This window comes from Sciurus vulgaris (assembly GCF_902686455.1).
Source record: "Sciurus vulgaris genome assembly, chromosome: 1".
Lineage (NCBI taxonomy): Eukaryota > Metazoa > Chordata > Mammalia > Rodentia > Sciuridae > Sciurus > Sciurus vulgaris.
The window spans coordinates 87,192,538-87,210,306 of NC_136461.1; the positions used below are offsets into that span (position 1 = coordinate 87,192,538).

Below are 17,769 nucleotides of genomic sequence, written 5' to 3' on the forward strand. Positions count from 1 at the left end.
CAGATGGGTTCTAATTATATATTTTTTTATGTTTTTTAGTTGTTGATGGACCTCTATTTTTATTTATTTATATGTGGTGCTGAGAATGGAACCCAATGCCTCACACATGCAAGGCAAGGGCTCTACCACTGAGCCACAACCCCAGCCCCTCTATTCCTTTAGTTCATGTTCCCTGTCCCTGGGCATTCCACCTCAGTTCTTTCAATATTTGGGATCTTCTTAAAGTCAATAAAATACCTTATGACCCAAAGGCAGAACATGCTATGGAGTTTGTAAGGCCTAGTATACAAGGAAAGGTGGCAACATTTGTTTAAAAATGTTATATTTTTTAATATACAAAATTTCAAGATGGTGACATCAAAGCCTTAAACTAAGATCTGGGCCCATCTGAACATGATGCTCCATGTCATTTCACAGGTCACTTGCCTAAGAAGCCAACCCTGTTTTTATATTCTGAGCAGCCATATGTATTTCTTCCTATTCATTCTACCTGCACAAATGAAAGAGTGAAACAAGAGCAAGCTAGCTTGGACCACTACCAAAGATATGCCTTATACTTTTTTTTTGGACCATTGTATTATGGTCATTATCTAAGAACTTCTGAAAGTAGTTGTGGTTAAGAGCATGCATAATGAAACTTTGTTACCCACCATGTCTCAGAGTTAAGGCAAAGTTACAAAAACAACTTCTAATTTGTGGTGAGCATTCAAAGACATCCACAGGAAGATGGTAAATGAAGATGTAGCAATCTCCTCAATAAAGAAGCCCTAAGCCAGAATATTCAAACAATAATGCTGTGTACAATTTCCACAGTGCTGTACCAAGATTACATGTTTCTTCCAGAGAGGGAAAGATTTCTTCAAACAAATGTGCTATGCCACATTTCTTTGCCAAACATAATAGCCCACCCATAAAAGAGACCATGTGACCAGGCATAATAATTTTGATAGCTCATTAAGGAAAGGCTTTTTGATAACAGAGGAAGGTTTTTCCAGTGTGCTACAGAATGATAATGCTTACTTCACGGGATCCTCCACTGACAAGGATCCTCGTGAACTTTCTGAACATTACAGAATGGTCAAAAGAATAATCTGCTTCTTAAGAAAACTGTGATTAAAACAAACTACAGTTTAAGTGTCTAACTGTAGTCTAAGCAAATGGAGCCCTTGAATCAGGACTTCCCCATTCCCAATTTTCAGTCTCAAACCACCTAGCCTTCTTAAAATAAAAATATTTTAATTCACTTACACTGCAGTGATGTCAATTTGTAGAGAGACTCCGTAAAAATTGACTGCATTAAGAACTTCCCTCACCCAGAACAGTGTGGGATGGATACTTTCCTAAAACATCAAGAAGTCGGAGAGTGAGAGCTGTACTTACTTAACTTTTCCGTAAAGTCCTAGGGACTGAGAGGATTCAGTGAGCCATTTTCAAGGAACTGGGTTATCCTCTGAAGCTCTGAATGGAAATCTGTCCTAAGCAGCGAGTTTTCAGTGTATCATTGCATCAGTCGTCCACACAGGGTGATGCAGCACAGGAAGAGGAGCTGTGATAGCTGTTCCTTAATGGACCTGTGCTAACAAACCTAGAATATAAAGTGCATCTCTTAAGCAGAAGGATTCTAAGATTACTAACAACAAAGCAGCACCTATTCTTACACAGCACTTAGGCTTTAAAAAAAAAATAAAATTTTCATTCATTATCTAATTGGTCCAAAGAGTCCTATGATTATTCTGACTATTTTCAACAACAGATGTTGCCATCTCCACTGCACATGTGATAAACCTAAGGCCAAGGATGATTAGTTAAATGGTAGAAACCAAATTTCTTCTGTTTGTCAGATTTTCTGACCACAACATCACAACAAACTCTTATAAACATCCAAACTGCAACCCTCACCTCTACTTAGAAGTTCCCTCAATTTCTGTGGCTCACTCTTAGAGTGTGAAGTGGAGCAAGGAGAAGAACCTTTAGAGGTTCTGCCTCTCTTAATCACATTTTCTAACTCAAATCAGGCCTCTACTCACTGCAGTCTCCCCATACCTTCCTTAGTCTGCCAGGAGTAGAATGGGCAAAAGAGAAGGTGGTAGCATTTCTGAAGTGCTTGTTACTGTTTTAAAGAGGGTTGAGAGGGAATCCAAGTCATTTCTCAGAGCATCCAATATTGAAAGCCCTGGTCACATCCTCCCCATCTGTCTCCATGGCACAGTCTCTAGCCTCCGGCCAGACTTCTTAATACCAAGACCTCTCTGCATCTCTCACAGTTCCTCCAACCATGAGCTCAGCACTAGCTGGGGCACCAATACCATCATGTGGATGAGTCAGTGAAGCACTGAACAATTACAGTCAAGCTGAGAAGGGGGAATGCTAATGACTGACCTGCTAACAGTTTGCTTTTACACTGAAAACCAGGTCAAGCTTACCATCACCCTCAATTGCTGAGGGGTTTGTTTTGTGTTTGTTCCTTATCCTTGTTCTACTTTGTCACTAATCATTAGAATAAATGAGAAAAGATAGACAAAGGAATAAAAGAGTAGAACACAAACTGGATTTCATTTGGAGCTCTCTTAGAATACATTGTAAGGTTGGGAAAGAAGACTAAAATTACAGAATGAAATGAGATTTAGCAAGTTTTTTCTTTTTGATTTGCTCCATAAGTTATTGTGATAACCACCATGCTCAATTCCCATGGCTATTTAAGAATGAGGGTATTCCAAAGTTAGATTTCAAAATTATCATAGCACCAAAAGAAAACATAGAGATTCTCTATTCACATTCCCATCCTCTTTACTCCCTGCTTAGGAGCTGTGCACCCAGCTTCTCCTGGAATGTTTCCCATACCAGGTAGATGGACACCCTATTCCATTTGAGAACAGCTCTCTAGGTTGAAGAGTTCTGACATGATGCATCAGAGTTTGGTTTCCTTTACCTTGTTCTCAACCATCATGACTCCAACCACTGGTGCTATATAACTTCATTTTCTGGATTTTGATCATTTGATCATAGGCACTTTCTAGATACTCTCTAAAATGTCAGCATCACTGTTAAAAGTTGGTGCTGAGAGTTGAACAGGGCCCTCAGCAGAAGAGAGCCCCTTATTTTGGACACTGTATTTCTACTGATATATTTGGTAAGCAATAAGATGTGTATAAAAATCATAACTGACGAAGCTACAGAAAATTAGCTTAACTCAAGTTCTACCACTAGGTCAACTATATGACTTAAACAGACTTGTTCTCAGCTTCAGTGTCTGAAGTTAAGAATCATAATTAATTTGAAAGTTCTGCAGTCATATGTATAACTAATATATAAAAATCAATAGTTTTCTGAAAAGCAATAATTATTCAGAAAATATAATGTGAAAATATCCCATTTTCAGTAGGTATAAAAAATTTTTAAATGTTAAAAGTTAAAAATAATACTAGTAAGGAAATGTGCCAGGTTTATATGAAGATATTTTTATACTATTATATCTATTTTTATAAGAAATATGCAGGATTTATATGATAAAACTTTGCTAAGCAGCATAATATATGTGACCAGAAAGGCAACAATTCCTGGATAGTTAGTTTGAATTCAGAAAAGTTGTCATAGACTTCGAAATTTATTTTAAATTTAATGAAATTTCAATCAAAATTTCTAAGGAAGCATTCACTTCTGGTTAAAGCGTGAAATCTCTAAAAACAGGACAATTTGGCAAATGGTTTAGGAAATCTCAAAAACCTTTTTATCCTTTGATGCAGAATTTCATTACAAGGAACTTACCAAGACAAATAAAAGATATACACAGACATAGACATCCTAAGATACTCATAATATAACAGAGTCATTTCTTATAGTGCAAAAATGAAAACAAACTCAAAGTCCAAACATAAAGATTAATTAAATAAGTTGTGTGTGTGTGTGTGTGTGTGTGTGTGTGTGTATGTGAGAGAGAGAGAGAGAGAGAGAGAGAGAGAGGGAATAACATATAGCTATGAAAAGTAATATAGAATACTATTTAATACTATTTAATAACATGGTATATCATTATATTCATGATCTGTTAAAAGAAATGTCATATTGCAATGGATCAAAACCTTGAAATTAGACCAGAAACTGCACAACTTCTGGAAGTAAACATGGGGTCAGTACTCCAACTTTTAGACCACAGGCAACAACATTCTCAATAGGACCCCTAAAGCTCAGGAAATACTGCCAAGAGTTAATAAACAAGACAGCACCAAATTAAAAAGCTTCTGCATAGTAAAGGAAACAATTAGGAATGTAAAGAAATAACCTATTTAATGGGAGAAAATCTGCTATCTTCTTTGCTGGTAGAGGATTACTATCTAGAATATATAAAGAGCTCAATTGTAAGTGTTTGGTACCTTTGTCCAGTATTAGGTTACTGTACTTATGTGGGTATGTCTCCATGTCTTCTATCCTGTACCATAGATCTACCTGTCTATTTTGGTGCCAGTACCATGCCGTTTTTGTTACTATAGTAGAGTTTAAGTTCTGGTATAGTGATACCTCCCGCATCACTCTTCCTGCCCAGGATTGCTTTGGCTATTCTGGGTCTTTTGTTCTTCCAGATGAATTTCATGATTGCTTTTTCTGCTTCTATGAGAAATGTCATAGGGATTTTAATTGGAATTGTGTTAAATCTGTATAGCACCTTTGGAAGTATGGCCATTTTGATAATATTAATTCTGCCTATCCAAGAACATGGGAGATCTTTCCATCTTCTAAGCTCTTCCTCAATTTCTCTCTTCAATGTTTTGTAGTTTTCATTGTAGAGATCTTTCACTTCTTTCGTTAGATTGATTCCCAAGTTTTTTTTTTTTTTTTGACGTTATTGTGAATGGAGTTGTTTTCCTCATTTCCCTTTCAGATGTATCATCACTTATGTATAAAAATGCTTTAGATTTATGTGTGTTGATTTAGTTAAAAATTTATTTATGTTATTTAAATATTTTGTAATTAGATGAAAATAATCTGTCAAACTATAAAATTTTGTGTTACTCTCCACACTGAGAAGTAAACTTAAATATATTTTTAATGGACAGTGAGGAGAGCCTGGCTTATTTAAATTTTGACAATATGAGATATAAAGACATTTTGCCATTTTTGCACAAGAGGATTAAAAGCTCTCTTGACTTGTTTAATTCATATTTCAGATGTACTGTTGAATTATGTTAATTGATTTATATGGATTCAAATAATGATTCATAAAAACTTTATAAAATAATACTTAAGAGATTAAACATTAGTTTTAAAAATAAAACACTTTATTTTAAAAAATAAATAAACAAATAAATAAAGAGCTCAAAATACTTTACACCCCTCAAAAATCAACTAACCCAATTAATAAATGGTCAAATGCACTAACCAGACACTTCTAAAAAGAAGAAATACAAATGGCCAACAAATACATGAAAAAATGTTCAACATTAGCAATTAGGGAAATGCAAATTAAAATTACACTGAGATTTCTCACACCCTAGTCAGAAGGGCAGTCATCAAGAATACAAATGATAATAAAAAATGCTGGAGAAGATGTAGAGAAAAAGAAACACTTTACACTGTTGATGGGACTGTAAATTAGTTCAACCACAATGGAAATCAGTATGGAGGCTCCTAAAAGACTACGCATGGAACCACTGTAGGACCCAGTTGTACTTTTCAGTATTTGTCCTGAAGAATTAAAGTTATCTCACTACAGTGATACATGCGTACCCATATTTACAGCAGCACAATTCACGATAGCCAAACTATTAAACCAGCTTATGTGTCCATCAACGGATGAATGAATAAAGAAAATGTGCTATATATACAAAATGGAATTTTATTTAGTCATAAAGAAAAATCAAAATTGCGGCATTTGCAGGAAAATGGATGGAACTAGAGACCATCATGTTAAGCAAAATAAGTCTGACTCAGAAGATTAAAGGTTGAATGTTTCCCCTCATATATGGAAGCTAGAGAGAAAAAGGAAAAACAGAGGTGAGGCTCAATTTCCTAAAAATCAAAGGGAGATCAGTAGAGGAAAAGCCCAAGACATGGGAAGTGGGTAGGGAGGAGGGAAGCACTGGGGAGTGATACTGGCCAAATTACATTGTTACATTGTGTGCATGTACAAATATGTAAGAACAAATCACTTCAATATTGTTACAATATTGCACCAATAAAAATGTGGAAAAAAAAGTTCATATTGCAAAACACATGAAACATAATTCCAATTTCATAAATTATATCATGAAGCTATATTTCACATATAACATTATCATTATTTGATTATCTCTGGATAGTGATAATTTCTATTCAGTAAATTTTTAAATTCCATCAAGGTATGTAGTTTTCTTTGTTCATTTGGTTGGTTAGCTGGATTTTTTTTTTTTTTTTTTTTTGTCAGGGAGTGAGGAGAGATAAGGAATTAGTTGGGTTTTCAATTTCATTTCTGTTAGAATTAAATAAAATTAATCCAAGGTCCATTTGGAAAAATAAGTTACTGTTAATCAAGAGTTTTTTAATAAGAACAATAAAAGAATACTTGCCCAATAAACTGTTAATTTACCTAACTGATGTACAAGCTAAATTATATTGTACTGGTAAAATCAATAATTTGAGAAAATATGTAAATAACTTAGAACCAGATCCTGATGTATATATTTTAAAAATTGTAAATGATAGATGTTGTATCCTAAATCAATAATATTTTTTTAATAAAAGTGCAGATAATTAGTTAAAATTGGGTGGGAAATTGGCACCTACCATAAAATTCACCTAAAGAAGTGTATCTTTTTAGTATTTAGAATACTGGAAGAAAATATGGATGAATAATTATCAGCTCTCAGATATAAAAGATATTAAGAATACCAGAGCAATACAAAAACACTTTCCATACTTCTGAAAACATCACAAATAACATTTAAATGCAGATAAGAAAAAGTATTTACATCAATTGTGGGAAACAAGAGGTTACTATCCCTAATTTAAGGAGCTTTAAAAATTGATAAATCAGGCTCACAGAAAAATTAATTCATGTCACAAACAGGCAATTTAAAAATAACAGTCACTAATGTAATTAACCAAGGAAATTATGAATATTTGACCACACTAATCTCAGAAATCTCACTAAAGCATCAGTGAGACTATATTTTGTCTTATCAAAACTAGCTTTTTTAACTTATAACATTCCTAAGTAATAAGAGATAATAGTCTGTTTTGTGGTGATCAAGACATTTTTGATAAGAGCAATAAACAACTTTTCATTAGAGTGTTTTAGCCATCAGCACCAAGAATTTTTAAAACATCCATACCCCTTGACTTGGCAGTAACTTGTAGGAACCTGTGATATGAAATTAGAGAATTTATTCTGTAATTTTGGTCCAAAATTGACATAGAAAGGAATTCATCACATGGTTACTTGCAATAGCTAAAAACTCAAAACAACCTAAAAGACAGAAAAAAGGAATGGTTAAGCAAATTATATTTTAAATAAAATTTAAACTTTTGATTTTTAATAAAATTTAGTTAATGGGAAATGCTCAAGGGGAAAATGGTAAAAACAAACCTGTTTGTGGGGGGGCCCCTGTGTGTGGTTTATGCATAAGATGTGTATCTGTGGTCTGTGTATATTAGAGTATATTTGGCATAAAATGTTCCAAATTATGATAGTAGTTATTGCTAAAGTAGTCAAAGTCTGAGCAATTTTTATATTTTTTTTCTTTCAAGTTGTCTAGGTTTTCCAAATATTTTACAATTAAATTATTTGCTACGGTTTCCTAATTAATCTTATTAATAATAAATTTAGTCACTAGTTTGGGTCCATCATCCCTCTCAGTCAAGAAGTTTTGAAATCTTCACTTAGTTATCTTTTATCACATTGGCTTCCATACTGGGCTGACAAATAGTCACCTGCAGCAGTTTTTAACAGCACAACTTCCAGTCCACCTGCACTTCATCCTTGAAATTCTGATTCAGAAAGTTAGCTTAATATCTTTATGTGTTTGCTGAGTTTAGTTTTAGCTTTCCGTCATCTTCCTACAGGACTCTGGTGTGAAAAGCATTAAAACAGTCACCATCAAATAAATATTCTTTTCTACTCACATTTTCACAAACTTGTAGGGCAAATAACCTTTTTTCAAAAGCCATGCAGAAGCTGGGCGTGGTGGCTGTACACCTGTAATCCCAGAGGCTTGGGAGGCTGAAACAGGAGGACAGGAATTCAAAGCCAGTCTCAGCAACTCAGTGGCACTAAGCAACTCAGTGAGACCCTGCCTCTAATAAAATACAATAAAGGGCTGGGGATGTGGCTAAGTGGTTGAGTGCCCCTGAGTTCAATCCCGGTACCAAAAGAGCCATGCAGAACCAAGACACATTGCTTTCCTGGTGACCTAGATCTACCTCTTGGAGATTTAGGGACAATTAAACAAATTGATGTATTTATGAATTTGAAGTGGTTTCTAAAACATTAAAAGTTCTCAGTTAAGGCTGGCATAGTGGCATACACCTGTAATCCCAGTGGCTTGAAAGGCTGAGGCAGGAGTACCACAAGTTCAAGGCCAGCCTCAGAAACTTAGTGAGGCTTAGGAAACTTAGTGGTATCCTGTCCAAAAAAAAGCAAAAAAGGTTGGAAATGTGGCTCAGTGGTTAAGTGGCCCTGGGTTCAATCCCTTCTGCAAAAAAAAAAAAAAAAAGTTCTCACTAAATGTTAGCCATTATTACAAACATCAAAATCTTCTGCTGATCTTGAAATAATTAATATAATTAAGATGCAAGGACAAAATTTCAAATCTTTGTTTTTACTTTGTTTTTGTTTTGTTTTGATGGTGCTAGGGATTAAACCCAGGTTCTCAAGCCTGAAAGTTAAATGCTTTACCACTGAACTACACCCCCAGTTCTAAATCTTTGTTTTTAATAATCAAACCCTACCTCCTAGATATGCCTCTCTAAATACAACTTTCCTTGTCTAAATGCAATTCATTCTGCAACTTTGCCAGGGATTAACCAATAAATCCCACCAGTCTTTCAATATTTGTAATTCATTTTTACCCTCTTCCAGAAATTGGGGCATTTGTCACTTTCAGTCTTACATCTTTTCATTTCATCCAAAATTCCAAGGAGATTACACAACAATATTCTTCTGCCATGTCTATAAATTTTTCTTCTCCCTGAAATAAAGCTCACTCACTGGAGACCAGAGAGCAGCTCTGCCTTTGAGAGTTTACTTCCTCTTGGGTGTTAATTTTCCTTTAAGTGTGTTTGTTCCATCCTTCCCAGGATCAAGATTACTCTCCTTAATCAAAACTATGGGAACAAAATAGACACGGAGTAGTTCTATTTTGTCCCTGTTATTTTAGTATGCATTACACTATTTATCTCAGAAATAGTCTTACTGCTTTTAACATATTTTTATAAGAATCTCACACACACACACACACACACACACACACACAACATGAACACTTTTATGACACTGATGCTTTTCATGTGCTTCAGATCTTCACATTGCCCTGGATTTTTACTTTATGTACAGCATTAAAAATAGTGCAGCCCTCGTTTCTTTATTCCTGATTACATGAGCTCATTGGGAAGGTCCCAGTTAAATTTAAACTATCTGGTTTTTTTTTTTTTTTTTTTATGGTACCTTCCTTTCTTCTTATCTGAGATCATTTTTAATTGTGTATCTGTGATTTCATTTGTAAATTGCCCATGCCTCATGATCTATCGTCCCTCTAGAAATATTTCAAACATTTTTTTCAAGAATTATGAATTCTTTCATGGTTGCTCTAACTTGCTCTTAAAATTTTTTTAATCCATTTATGAAAGCATGCCTGTACCCACTTTCTGAGCACGTGGTATCTAGTGTAACAGCAGGAGACTTCTGTTTTTCTTTACTTTTATCTAAATGCCCACGATCGGTTTTGCCTTTCCTTTACGGAAACAGGAGAACCTAAAAGAGCCCAGGACTGGAAACTACGATCTGCTGATTGGTCTTGGCCCTGCTACTAAACACCTTATTAAGTAAGTCACTTTGCCTCTCAGTACCTTGAACTCTAAGATATAAAATGAAGTATTTGGGCCATGTAAGAACTGCATCTCTGATAATTCGTTATATCAGGGCACAGAAACTGTGCTGATGTGTCCATGTCTTCCTCCCTGTGTGGAAGCATGTACTCTCTCATTGCTCCTTTCAGTCTTGTGGCTCAGTTCAACAGGTTTTATTATAAATACTATCTAACTGACCCCCAAATAAACTTCCACGTGGGCCCCCTTCCTCTTCTACTCCTTCACCATGACTGCTTCATGGGAAATCTATCTTTAGCACCTCCTTTTCTTTTCATAACCATGTCTCTTATCATGCTCTCCTCTATTCCCTTCAATACCCCACCCCCTTTATCTCCAGTTCTGACTCCTCATCTCCCTCCATCCAACATCTCCATCCAACCAGACAGCCCCACCAAGTCCACCCAGGGACACCTCAAATGTATTCTGGGTCCATCATCAATTCATCCCCAATCTATTCTTCCTTCTCCTGAATTCCCTGAATCTATCAGGGATGCTGTCTTCCTGTCAGTTACATAGACAGGGCCTTTCCCTTTGGCCTTTCTCTCTCCCTCATCCACACGTCCTCAGTGGCCACGTGCTGATAATTTTAATGCCTGGCACTCTTGGACATCCCTACCCTCTGCACCTTCTCTCCAAGTACTCATGTCTCTGCTTTGTTGAGTAGCCTAACTGGTCACCTGCTTCTTGCTCTTCAACACTTACTAGGCAGTGAGGCTATATTTACTTCTTAAAACATGGTTATGACCCTATCATTCTTCTCTCCCTGAAAATGGTTCATGGCTCCTCCCTATCTCAATACATAAATAAGTTTCAAATCCCTTGTTATGCCATTCAATACTCTCTATTAAGAATCTATCCTCATCCTGTTATTCTTAGTTATTTCCTGCTATTCCCTGTATGGCAATTTAGATTCCAGACTTGCTGTTCCAAATAATGTCCCAATGTTCTAGTTCCAGGCCCTTGACCTGAATGTCCTTTCTCCCCACTCCCAGCCCCAGCAACTACCCAACATGCCTACTTAGATGCCATTTCAAAGCTTCTCCTAACCACATCAGCTGGAAGAAACCTTTCCCAGTCTTCCCTCAACCCTCAGCACCTCTGTGGTGCCTTAGTGACAGGTATCAATATATTTCTCTGACCACAGTCACTTGCACAAATGATTTTCCTTCTTTAGGAGAACAGAATCTTCTTGAGGGAAGCACCTATTTCTGAATAATTTTTAAACACTGCAAAACTCTTAATGTCACCATAAATGTAGACTTGTACCTACATATTGAATAAATTAATAACAAAGTAACTCAGAATACATCCTGCCTTCTTGACTGAATCAGGCATGTTCAATACTCATTGTTAATCAATAATACCTCCAAAATACATTCCTAAATATTGTAATTGAGGTAATATCTTTGGATCCTAGATGGTGATAATAACTTTATAGTTGTGCAAGGTGCATAAATTAATTTCCCAAATAAGAGGAAGCCTTTCACAGAATTGGAATTTGTGGGTATTATCTGCTAAAGTAGACTGTCAGACAAGCAAACATCTAAGTAATTGATTATTCACTGATAACTGAGCACTGAAGAAGTAAACAATAATATGTTATTCAAAATAGTTACAGAAATATATATCTGATGTGCCAAGTCACAACAGCTATCTACAGAGGTGCTCCACATTCTGGGGAAATTTGGGGAAACAGATGGCATTTCACATGTGTTTCATGATAATTTGAGAAGGAATTAGTTAATTTTGATAACTTATGGTACACTAGCCATAGAGCTAGATATAATTCTTAGTTTGTTCTGCTATATGGAAACTAAATTATTGTGATATTATTTTTCAATAATACTTATAGATTCCTATCAAATTTGGCAAAGGATAATAGCTTACTGTTGATGGATATCTTATGAGGGAAAAGTATTCCTATCTTAAAATAGGATTATGTCTATAACATTATAAAATTATCTTCCCACCTACCTAGACCAATAGGAAAGAGGCATCATGTTACCTCTAAGTGACAAAACACTGGTATTCCTTAGCAACCCTTGCATAAGCCTTGTGTTGTCAAAATACCCCAGAGGCCCTGCTTCTACCCACAGTTTCCATTACCTGATTACTAGGCCTGAGATGAAACCAGTCCAAACAGGCAACCAACAAGTTCGGAAGGTATTGCTGGGCTTCACAGTCACTCTCCCCAACCACACTGTGCCCTTTTATAGGGGCTGTTGGTAAACATGGATAGATACAGCATCACATCTAGAGAACTGAAAATGCTCTCCCTTCTAATAAGAGGTCCCAATGTTGCTCCCTGTCCTGAAGCTGCCTCCAGGCCTCGGGGCTTGGTAATGGAGAGGACAATGAGGGAGGGTATGACTAGCCTAACCAACTTCCCACTTGAGGAAGTGGTGCAGGGACTTGGCTAAATTGCCTGGGTTCCAATCCTGGCTCTGCCATGCCTTGTTTATGCAAACTTGGATGAGTTAGTCTACGCTAAACTTCCATTTTATGTCATATAAAATGAAAGTCATTACAGTATCTCTTTGTTATTACAACTATTAAATGAAATAGTGCCTGTGAAGCACTTACAAAATGCTACTTATATTTGCTCAATAAGTCTCTTATGGAGAATTGGCTCACAGAGGTTTTCAGAGTTTTTGTGACTAATGACTAAATTTCATCCAAAAGAAATGGATTATAAAGGTCCATGCTTTTTGCCTATTTTTCCCCAAAAGAACTGCTTATAAAATTTAAGAAGTAGTGCTGATGAAGTCAGATGTTGCTCCTATACAAAAGAGAAACAGGACATGAAGTTAGAGAACAATGTGTTGTTTTTCTTCAACAAATGTACCTGCACTTATACATCAAAAAAGGGTTTTAATCTTCAAAGGAATCACATCAGGAAGCCATGCACTTATTTCAATGAGGCTGCCAAATATTTTTGGAACTCTTCCTTCTAAATTACCTTCTGAATCTGCTTCAAATTCTTTTAGATGTCTTCATTGGCAACAAAATTTTATCCTTTGGGAGTTTTCCATGTTGAAAGCAGATTTAAAACCAACTCTTATGAACAAGATGGAGGACAATGTCACCTCTAATCAAAAATGAGAGGAAGTAAGGACTTTTTTACATGGCTAGTCAAAAATGACTCTATTCCAAATCAGGAATCTCTCAAGTATTTCAGGCCAGTAAAGGCATTGTCAGAATTAATGTGTTGTTTTCTGAGTGAATAACAGGTTATGTGCTTATTTGCTAAATTTCACTAAACAAATATTTCCCCTTTTTCATTTTTATTGGTGCATCATAGTTGTACATGATGGAATTTGTTACATATTCATACATGCACACAATATAACAACTAAACAAATATTTTTGAGCACTGTGTAACAAGCACTGTTATAGGAAACTTCACATGTATTTGCTCATCTAGTGTTCATATGTTATGAGGTAGGTACTCTGAGTTTCACAATTTAATAGATGAGGTCATTGAAACACAGAGAAGTTAAGGATTTTGTCTTAAGACAGAGCTACAAGTCGAGCAGCCAGATATCCAACCCAGACTCTCTACTTAGTATGTATGCTTTATTTTCTACAAAGTACAACCAGTATGTATTAATGATCTTGCTTCCTGTGGTGTTTTTGCTATTTGTTCTTTCAAGATACTATAATTTAAACTTGATAAATGATAGTGTCTCTCTCCATGGTTTTTTTGTTTGTTTTTCACCCCAGCTACTATTAAGAAGCGGTGTCTGAACTCTGTTTCTCTATTGTCTCTCTCCAAGGAGGAAGCAGTCCCACTTTCCAGCTTCCTAACTACCCGGAGGTGATCCTGGGCTTGCACAGGTGCTGGCCTTTCACCCAGCAGCCTCTTTACCCTTGTGCCAGAAGCCTCCCTTCCATAAAGCCTCCTCAGGCCTGTTTCAAGTCTCCCTCTAAAACCCCGTTTTTTCCATTGTATCATTCAGCACATCAGTCTCTCTCTCTCTCTCTCTTTCTCTCTTTGCTTTGGACTATGGGTTTCCAAAGCAGCTTTATACCAATGCCAAGGCCATCTGGCTGACCAGTCATTCATTATTCAAATAATGACAACCCCAAGAAAACATGTATAAGCAAATTTTCAAAATTAATTATGCTGGAACATTTTATATTTCAGGACAAGAGAAAAATACAGGAAGAAATCTCTCAGAAGCGTCTGAAAATAGAGGAAGAAAAACTAAAACACCAGCATTTGAAGGTAACTTATGACTTTAATTGTATTTCAATGATTTTGTATTCAAATAATCTAATGGCATTCAAATTTCAACAGCAAAGATGCATTAAGAGACAGAAAATTCCCAATGTAGCTCTCAACATTCTAATAGCCCTAGAAGAGGCCAAAAAGCTATGGATATTTGCATATGAGATGAATACCTTCTGTCAAACACGTGGGAAGCTGAAAACATGGTTTGATTACTTCTGTCCTTTAGCACTGAATTTCCTAATTTTCCTCAGTAGCCTTGAGAATTCAGCCTTGAGAACTTGGCCCTGACACACAGTCTTGTTTAACATCCCTGGGGAGGGGATCCAGCTAGGAAGTTCTCTTTGAAATCAGTGAAAGGCCAGCCATTCCCCAAGGGATGCAGAACAGACGGTGTCCAGCCTGGTCAAGGATGCTTCTGTTTAAAAGCTCAATGTGATGAATCCAACGTTATTTGAGAATGGTTCGGGTTTCTGTTTTATTTTGTTTTTGACAAAACATGAGATCATAACCATAAATAGGTCTCCATTTTTAAAAATCAGACTTTACATCTTTCACTGGGTGTGGTCATTTTGTAATTAAAGCACACTGCGTTTCAACATCTTATTACGTAGCTTAGTCACAGGATGTAAGCAAATGACAAACAGGAGCTCCTTGTGAACAGGCCCAAGCAGGAAACTGTACTTATCTGGCAGGGCTGCTATCAATAGATTTAATGGATATCCTCAATGAAACAATGCTATACATGCATGGGGTCTCCAAAATGATATTAAAATTGCCAAATTCAGCTAAATTTTTACTACTGAGCTACAAACCCCCATCCTTTTAATTTTTTTTTTTTTTATTTTGAGACAGAGTCTCTCAGTTGCTGAGGGTGGGTCTTGAACCTGCTGTCCTCCTGCCTAAGCCTCCAGAGTTGCTAAAATTACAGGCATGTGCCACCAAGTCTGGCCTAAATCCATTTTTTCAATGGAACAAATAACCACCTCTGAAAAGAAATTAAAACTCTAAAACTCTCATTAGTCTCAGTTTTCCAGATTCAGTTGGCTTTTTTTGCTCCTATACCAGCTGACATTGCTGTTGTTTGGTGGATAGTTGCAAATCACAGTTAACCTGCTGCTGTTCTTCTATTATGTCACAAAGAATATGCATGGGTAATAGACACACAAGAAAAGGAGTATGTACTCCTAGAAAATTAATGAAATGAAAACAGATTTTACCAAGTTATTTCAGTATAAGTCAAATTTAATCTGTCAAATCTAAAACAATATTTGAAATAGACATTTCTAACCCCAAACCAAAATTTGAGAGAACTTCTGTCTGTGTGCTCTCTCTCTCTCTCTCTCTCTCTCTCTCACACACACACACACACACACACACACATGCATACACACATTTTCATACAATTTGGTTCTTTAGAATTTGAATTGAGAGAACATTTTTTGGTTCTGGTAGTGAATAAGCTAGCTTCCTGCTTCTAAGTAAACCTATAGCTCTCTAGCATATAACAATTGTGATTCTTGCAGAATGGGCAACAAATAACAGAGTTCACAGTAAAATAAAAGGTTTAAATACCACTGCAGTTCATTTTGGAAGTAAGTTTCACATAGGAAAAGCCTGACTTACTGAAAGGTCCATTTTTGAGGTGGAACTTCATTTCAGTACTTGTCAAGAACAGACCAGAAAGTAATATATGATCTTCCTTATCAGTTTAGTTCTGGAACAAGGAGACCTCTCCTAATGTACTCCAATCAAAATAGTTCTCATGCTTTGGACTGCCATACACAGTTGTGCAGACTGTGTACTGCACAAGTACAAATGGAGGTGCTGAAATCCTGCCCACACTTCCTTGCCAACTGTGCACTCTGGCCCAAGTTTGCTTGTGCCAGGAGCAAGAGGTTTCCATTTTCTATCCAATTTCCCAAGTTGTGCTTGACCCAAAGGGATGGAGGTGAAGGGGAAGAGGAAATGATACATTTTCCTAATTTGGGAAATTAAAGATTAAATAAGCAAAATAAGTTAAATGATGATGTTTAATTTAAATTGAAGTATAAGCATAAATTTCTTAATCTGAGGTGTTCAAAGAAAGTTCTGTTAAAGATGTGAACTTTAAACTGGGCCTTAACCAACAAGTTGAATTTCGGGATCTACGTGCAAGGTGCCAAGTTGGACACTAAGAATTTAAAATAAATAGAATTTGTGCCCTCAAAGAGATAACTGACACATAAACTCATAGTGACATTTATCCCGTGATGAGCACTCTGCAGGAGTCATAAACCACAGGAGAACACGGAGGAAAGAGTGGCTATTTGAATTGAGAACATTTTTCCAAGTTTGCAGAAATAGTCATGCCAAACAGCAACCAGGCATCAATCCAAATCAGCATTCAAAAATGTGCAAAAGTATTTTAAAAATTAATCCTACAATATGTTCATCAAGTCAAGAAAGTTCTCGTGGTCTCTATAGTTAATCACCACCAGTTATCACCACCGCCGGTTGTGTTCTTCTCTCTCCATTTGTTATAGTTCCCATGAGGTCCTCATCACTTTCCTGATGCAAACTTTTTATTACACTTTGGTGGCACAATTAAACAACATAAGCATAAGCATTTTCAGAGTGTTCCTCCTGCATCAGCACACACATATTTCAAAATAGTTGTAGTAACTCACTCTGATCTTCAGCTTCTGAGCCTGATGATCACACCCAGGACCTGCACACAAGGAACTTCCATGGATATTCTCATTCAGTATTCAAACTACTCTGGGACATGCACACTAGGGATCTTCTTACTAGTAATACATCACAATCTCACACCACCAAGAAACACAAAATATACTTTGTCTAGAAAACTTTCCTTTCCTGCAAATCCATTCATTCATGGTATGAAAAAAATAAAACAATTTATTCCAAAAGCTTACTGAAATTGCTGGTTAAAATTGCTTCTGGAAAACCTTTCCCTTAGACACTGCCAAAGATTATTCTATCACCTGCAGGTCACTTATATTTTCATTTAGTTAATATGGTTTTTAATTCTGAATTTTATCATTGTGAATTAGATTTTATTATATTCATTAGCCTCACATACAAAGGTGCAAATCTATACTGTGTCACAAAAGCAAAATAACGGTTTTGTGTACTCCAATATGTGATTGTGCCAGATCATTTTGACTGCACATCCAAATTGTATATTTTATATTTAAATTACCAGCAGGGGTAAATGACAATTTGTGAAGCATGGACAAAGTTTTATAAGTCTAAGATCAAAATTATTCTTGTTCTTAACCAGACTAAGAACCAAGAATGGAGCCTGAAGTTAAGCTAATCACGTCACCAGTTCATTCACTGCCCTCTGCAATTCAGCATCCTAAAACCATGCCATCCTAGTTTTGTTACAGATCTAAGCATACAAATGAGGAACTATTCTCATGGATGGTTCTTAAGGATTATAACTTAATTTTGATAGGCATCACCTGTTTCTTTAC

General features: G+C 36.1%; 1 protein-coding gene and 1 long non-coding RNA gene across 2 annotated transcripts in view; one reads left to right on the forward strand and one right to left on the reverse strand.

Moving 5' to 3' along the window:
• LOC306669210 overlaps positions 1 to 17,544 on the reverse strand; it is a 90,469-nt gene extending 72,925 nt beyond the window's left edge. The window contains exon 1 of the long non-coding RNA XR_013766059.1: positions 15,914 to 17,544. This is a non-coding gene — a long non-coding RNA (uncharacterized lncRNA). The remainder of the gene's footprint in view (positions 1 to 15,913) is intronic.
• The window catches only part of PALMD (palmdelphin), a 50,533-nt gene that overhangs the window by 4,939 nt on the left and 27,825 nt on the right, over positions 1 to 17,769 (forward strand). The window contains exon 2 of the mRNA XM_079153088.1: positions 14,204 to 14,284. Coding sequence (XP_079009214.1) covers positions 14,204 to 14,284 — 81 coding nt within the window. The remainder of the gene's footprint in view (positions 1 to 14,203; positions 14,285 to 17,769) is intronic.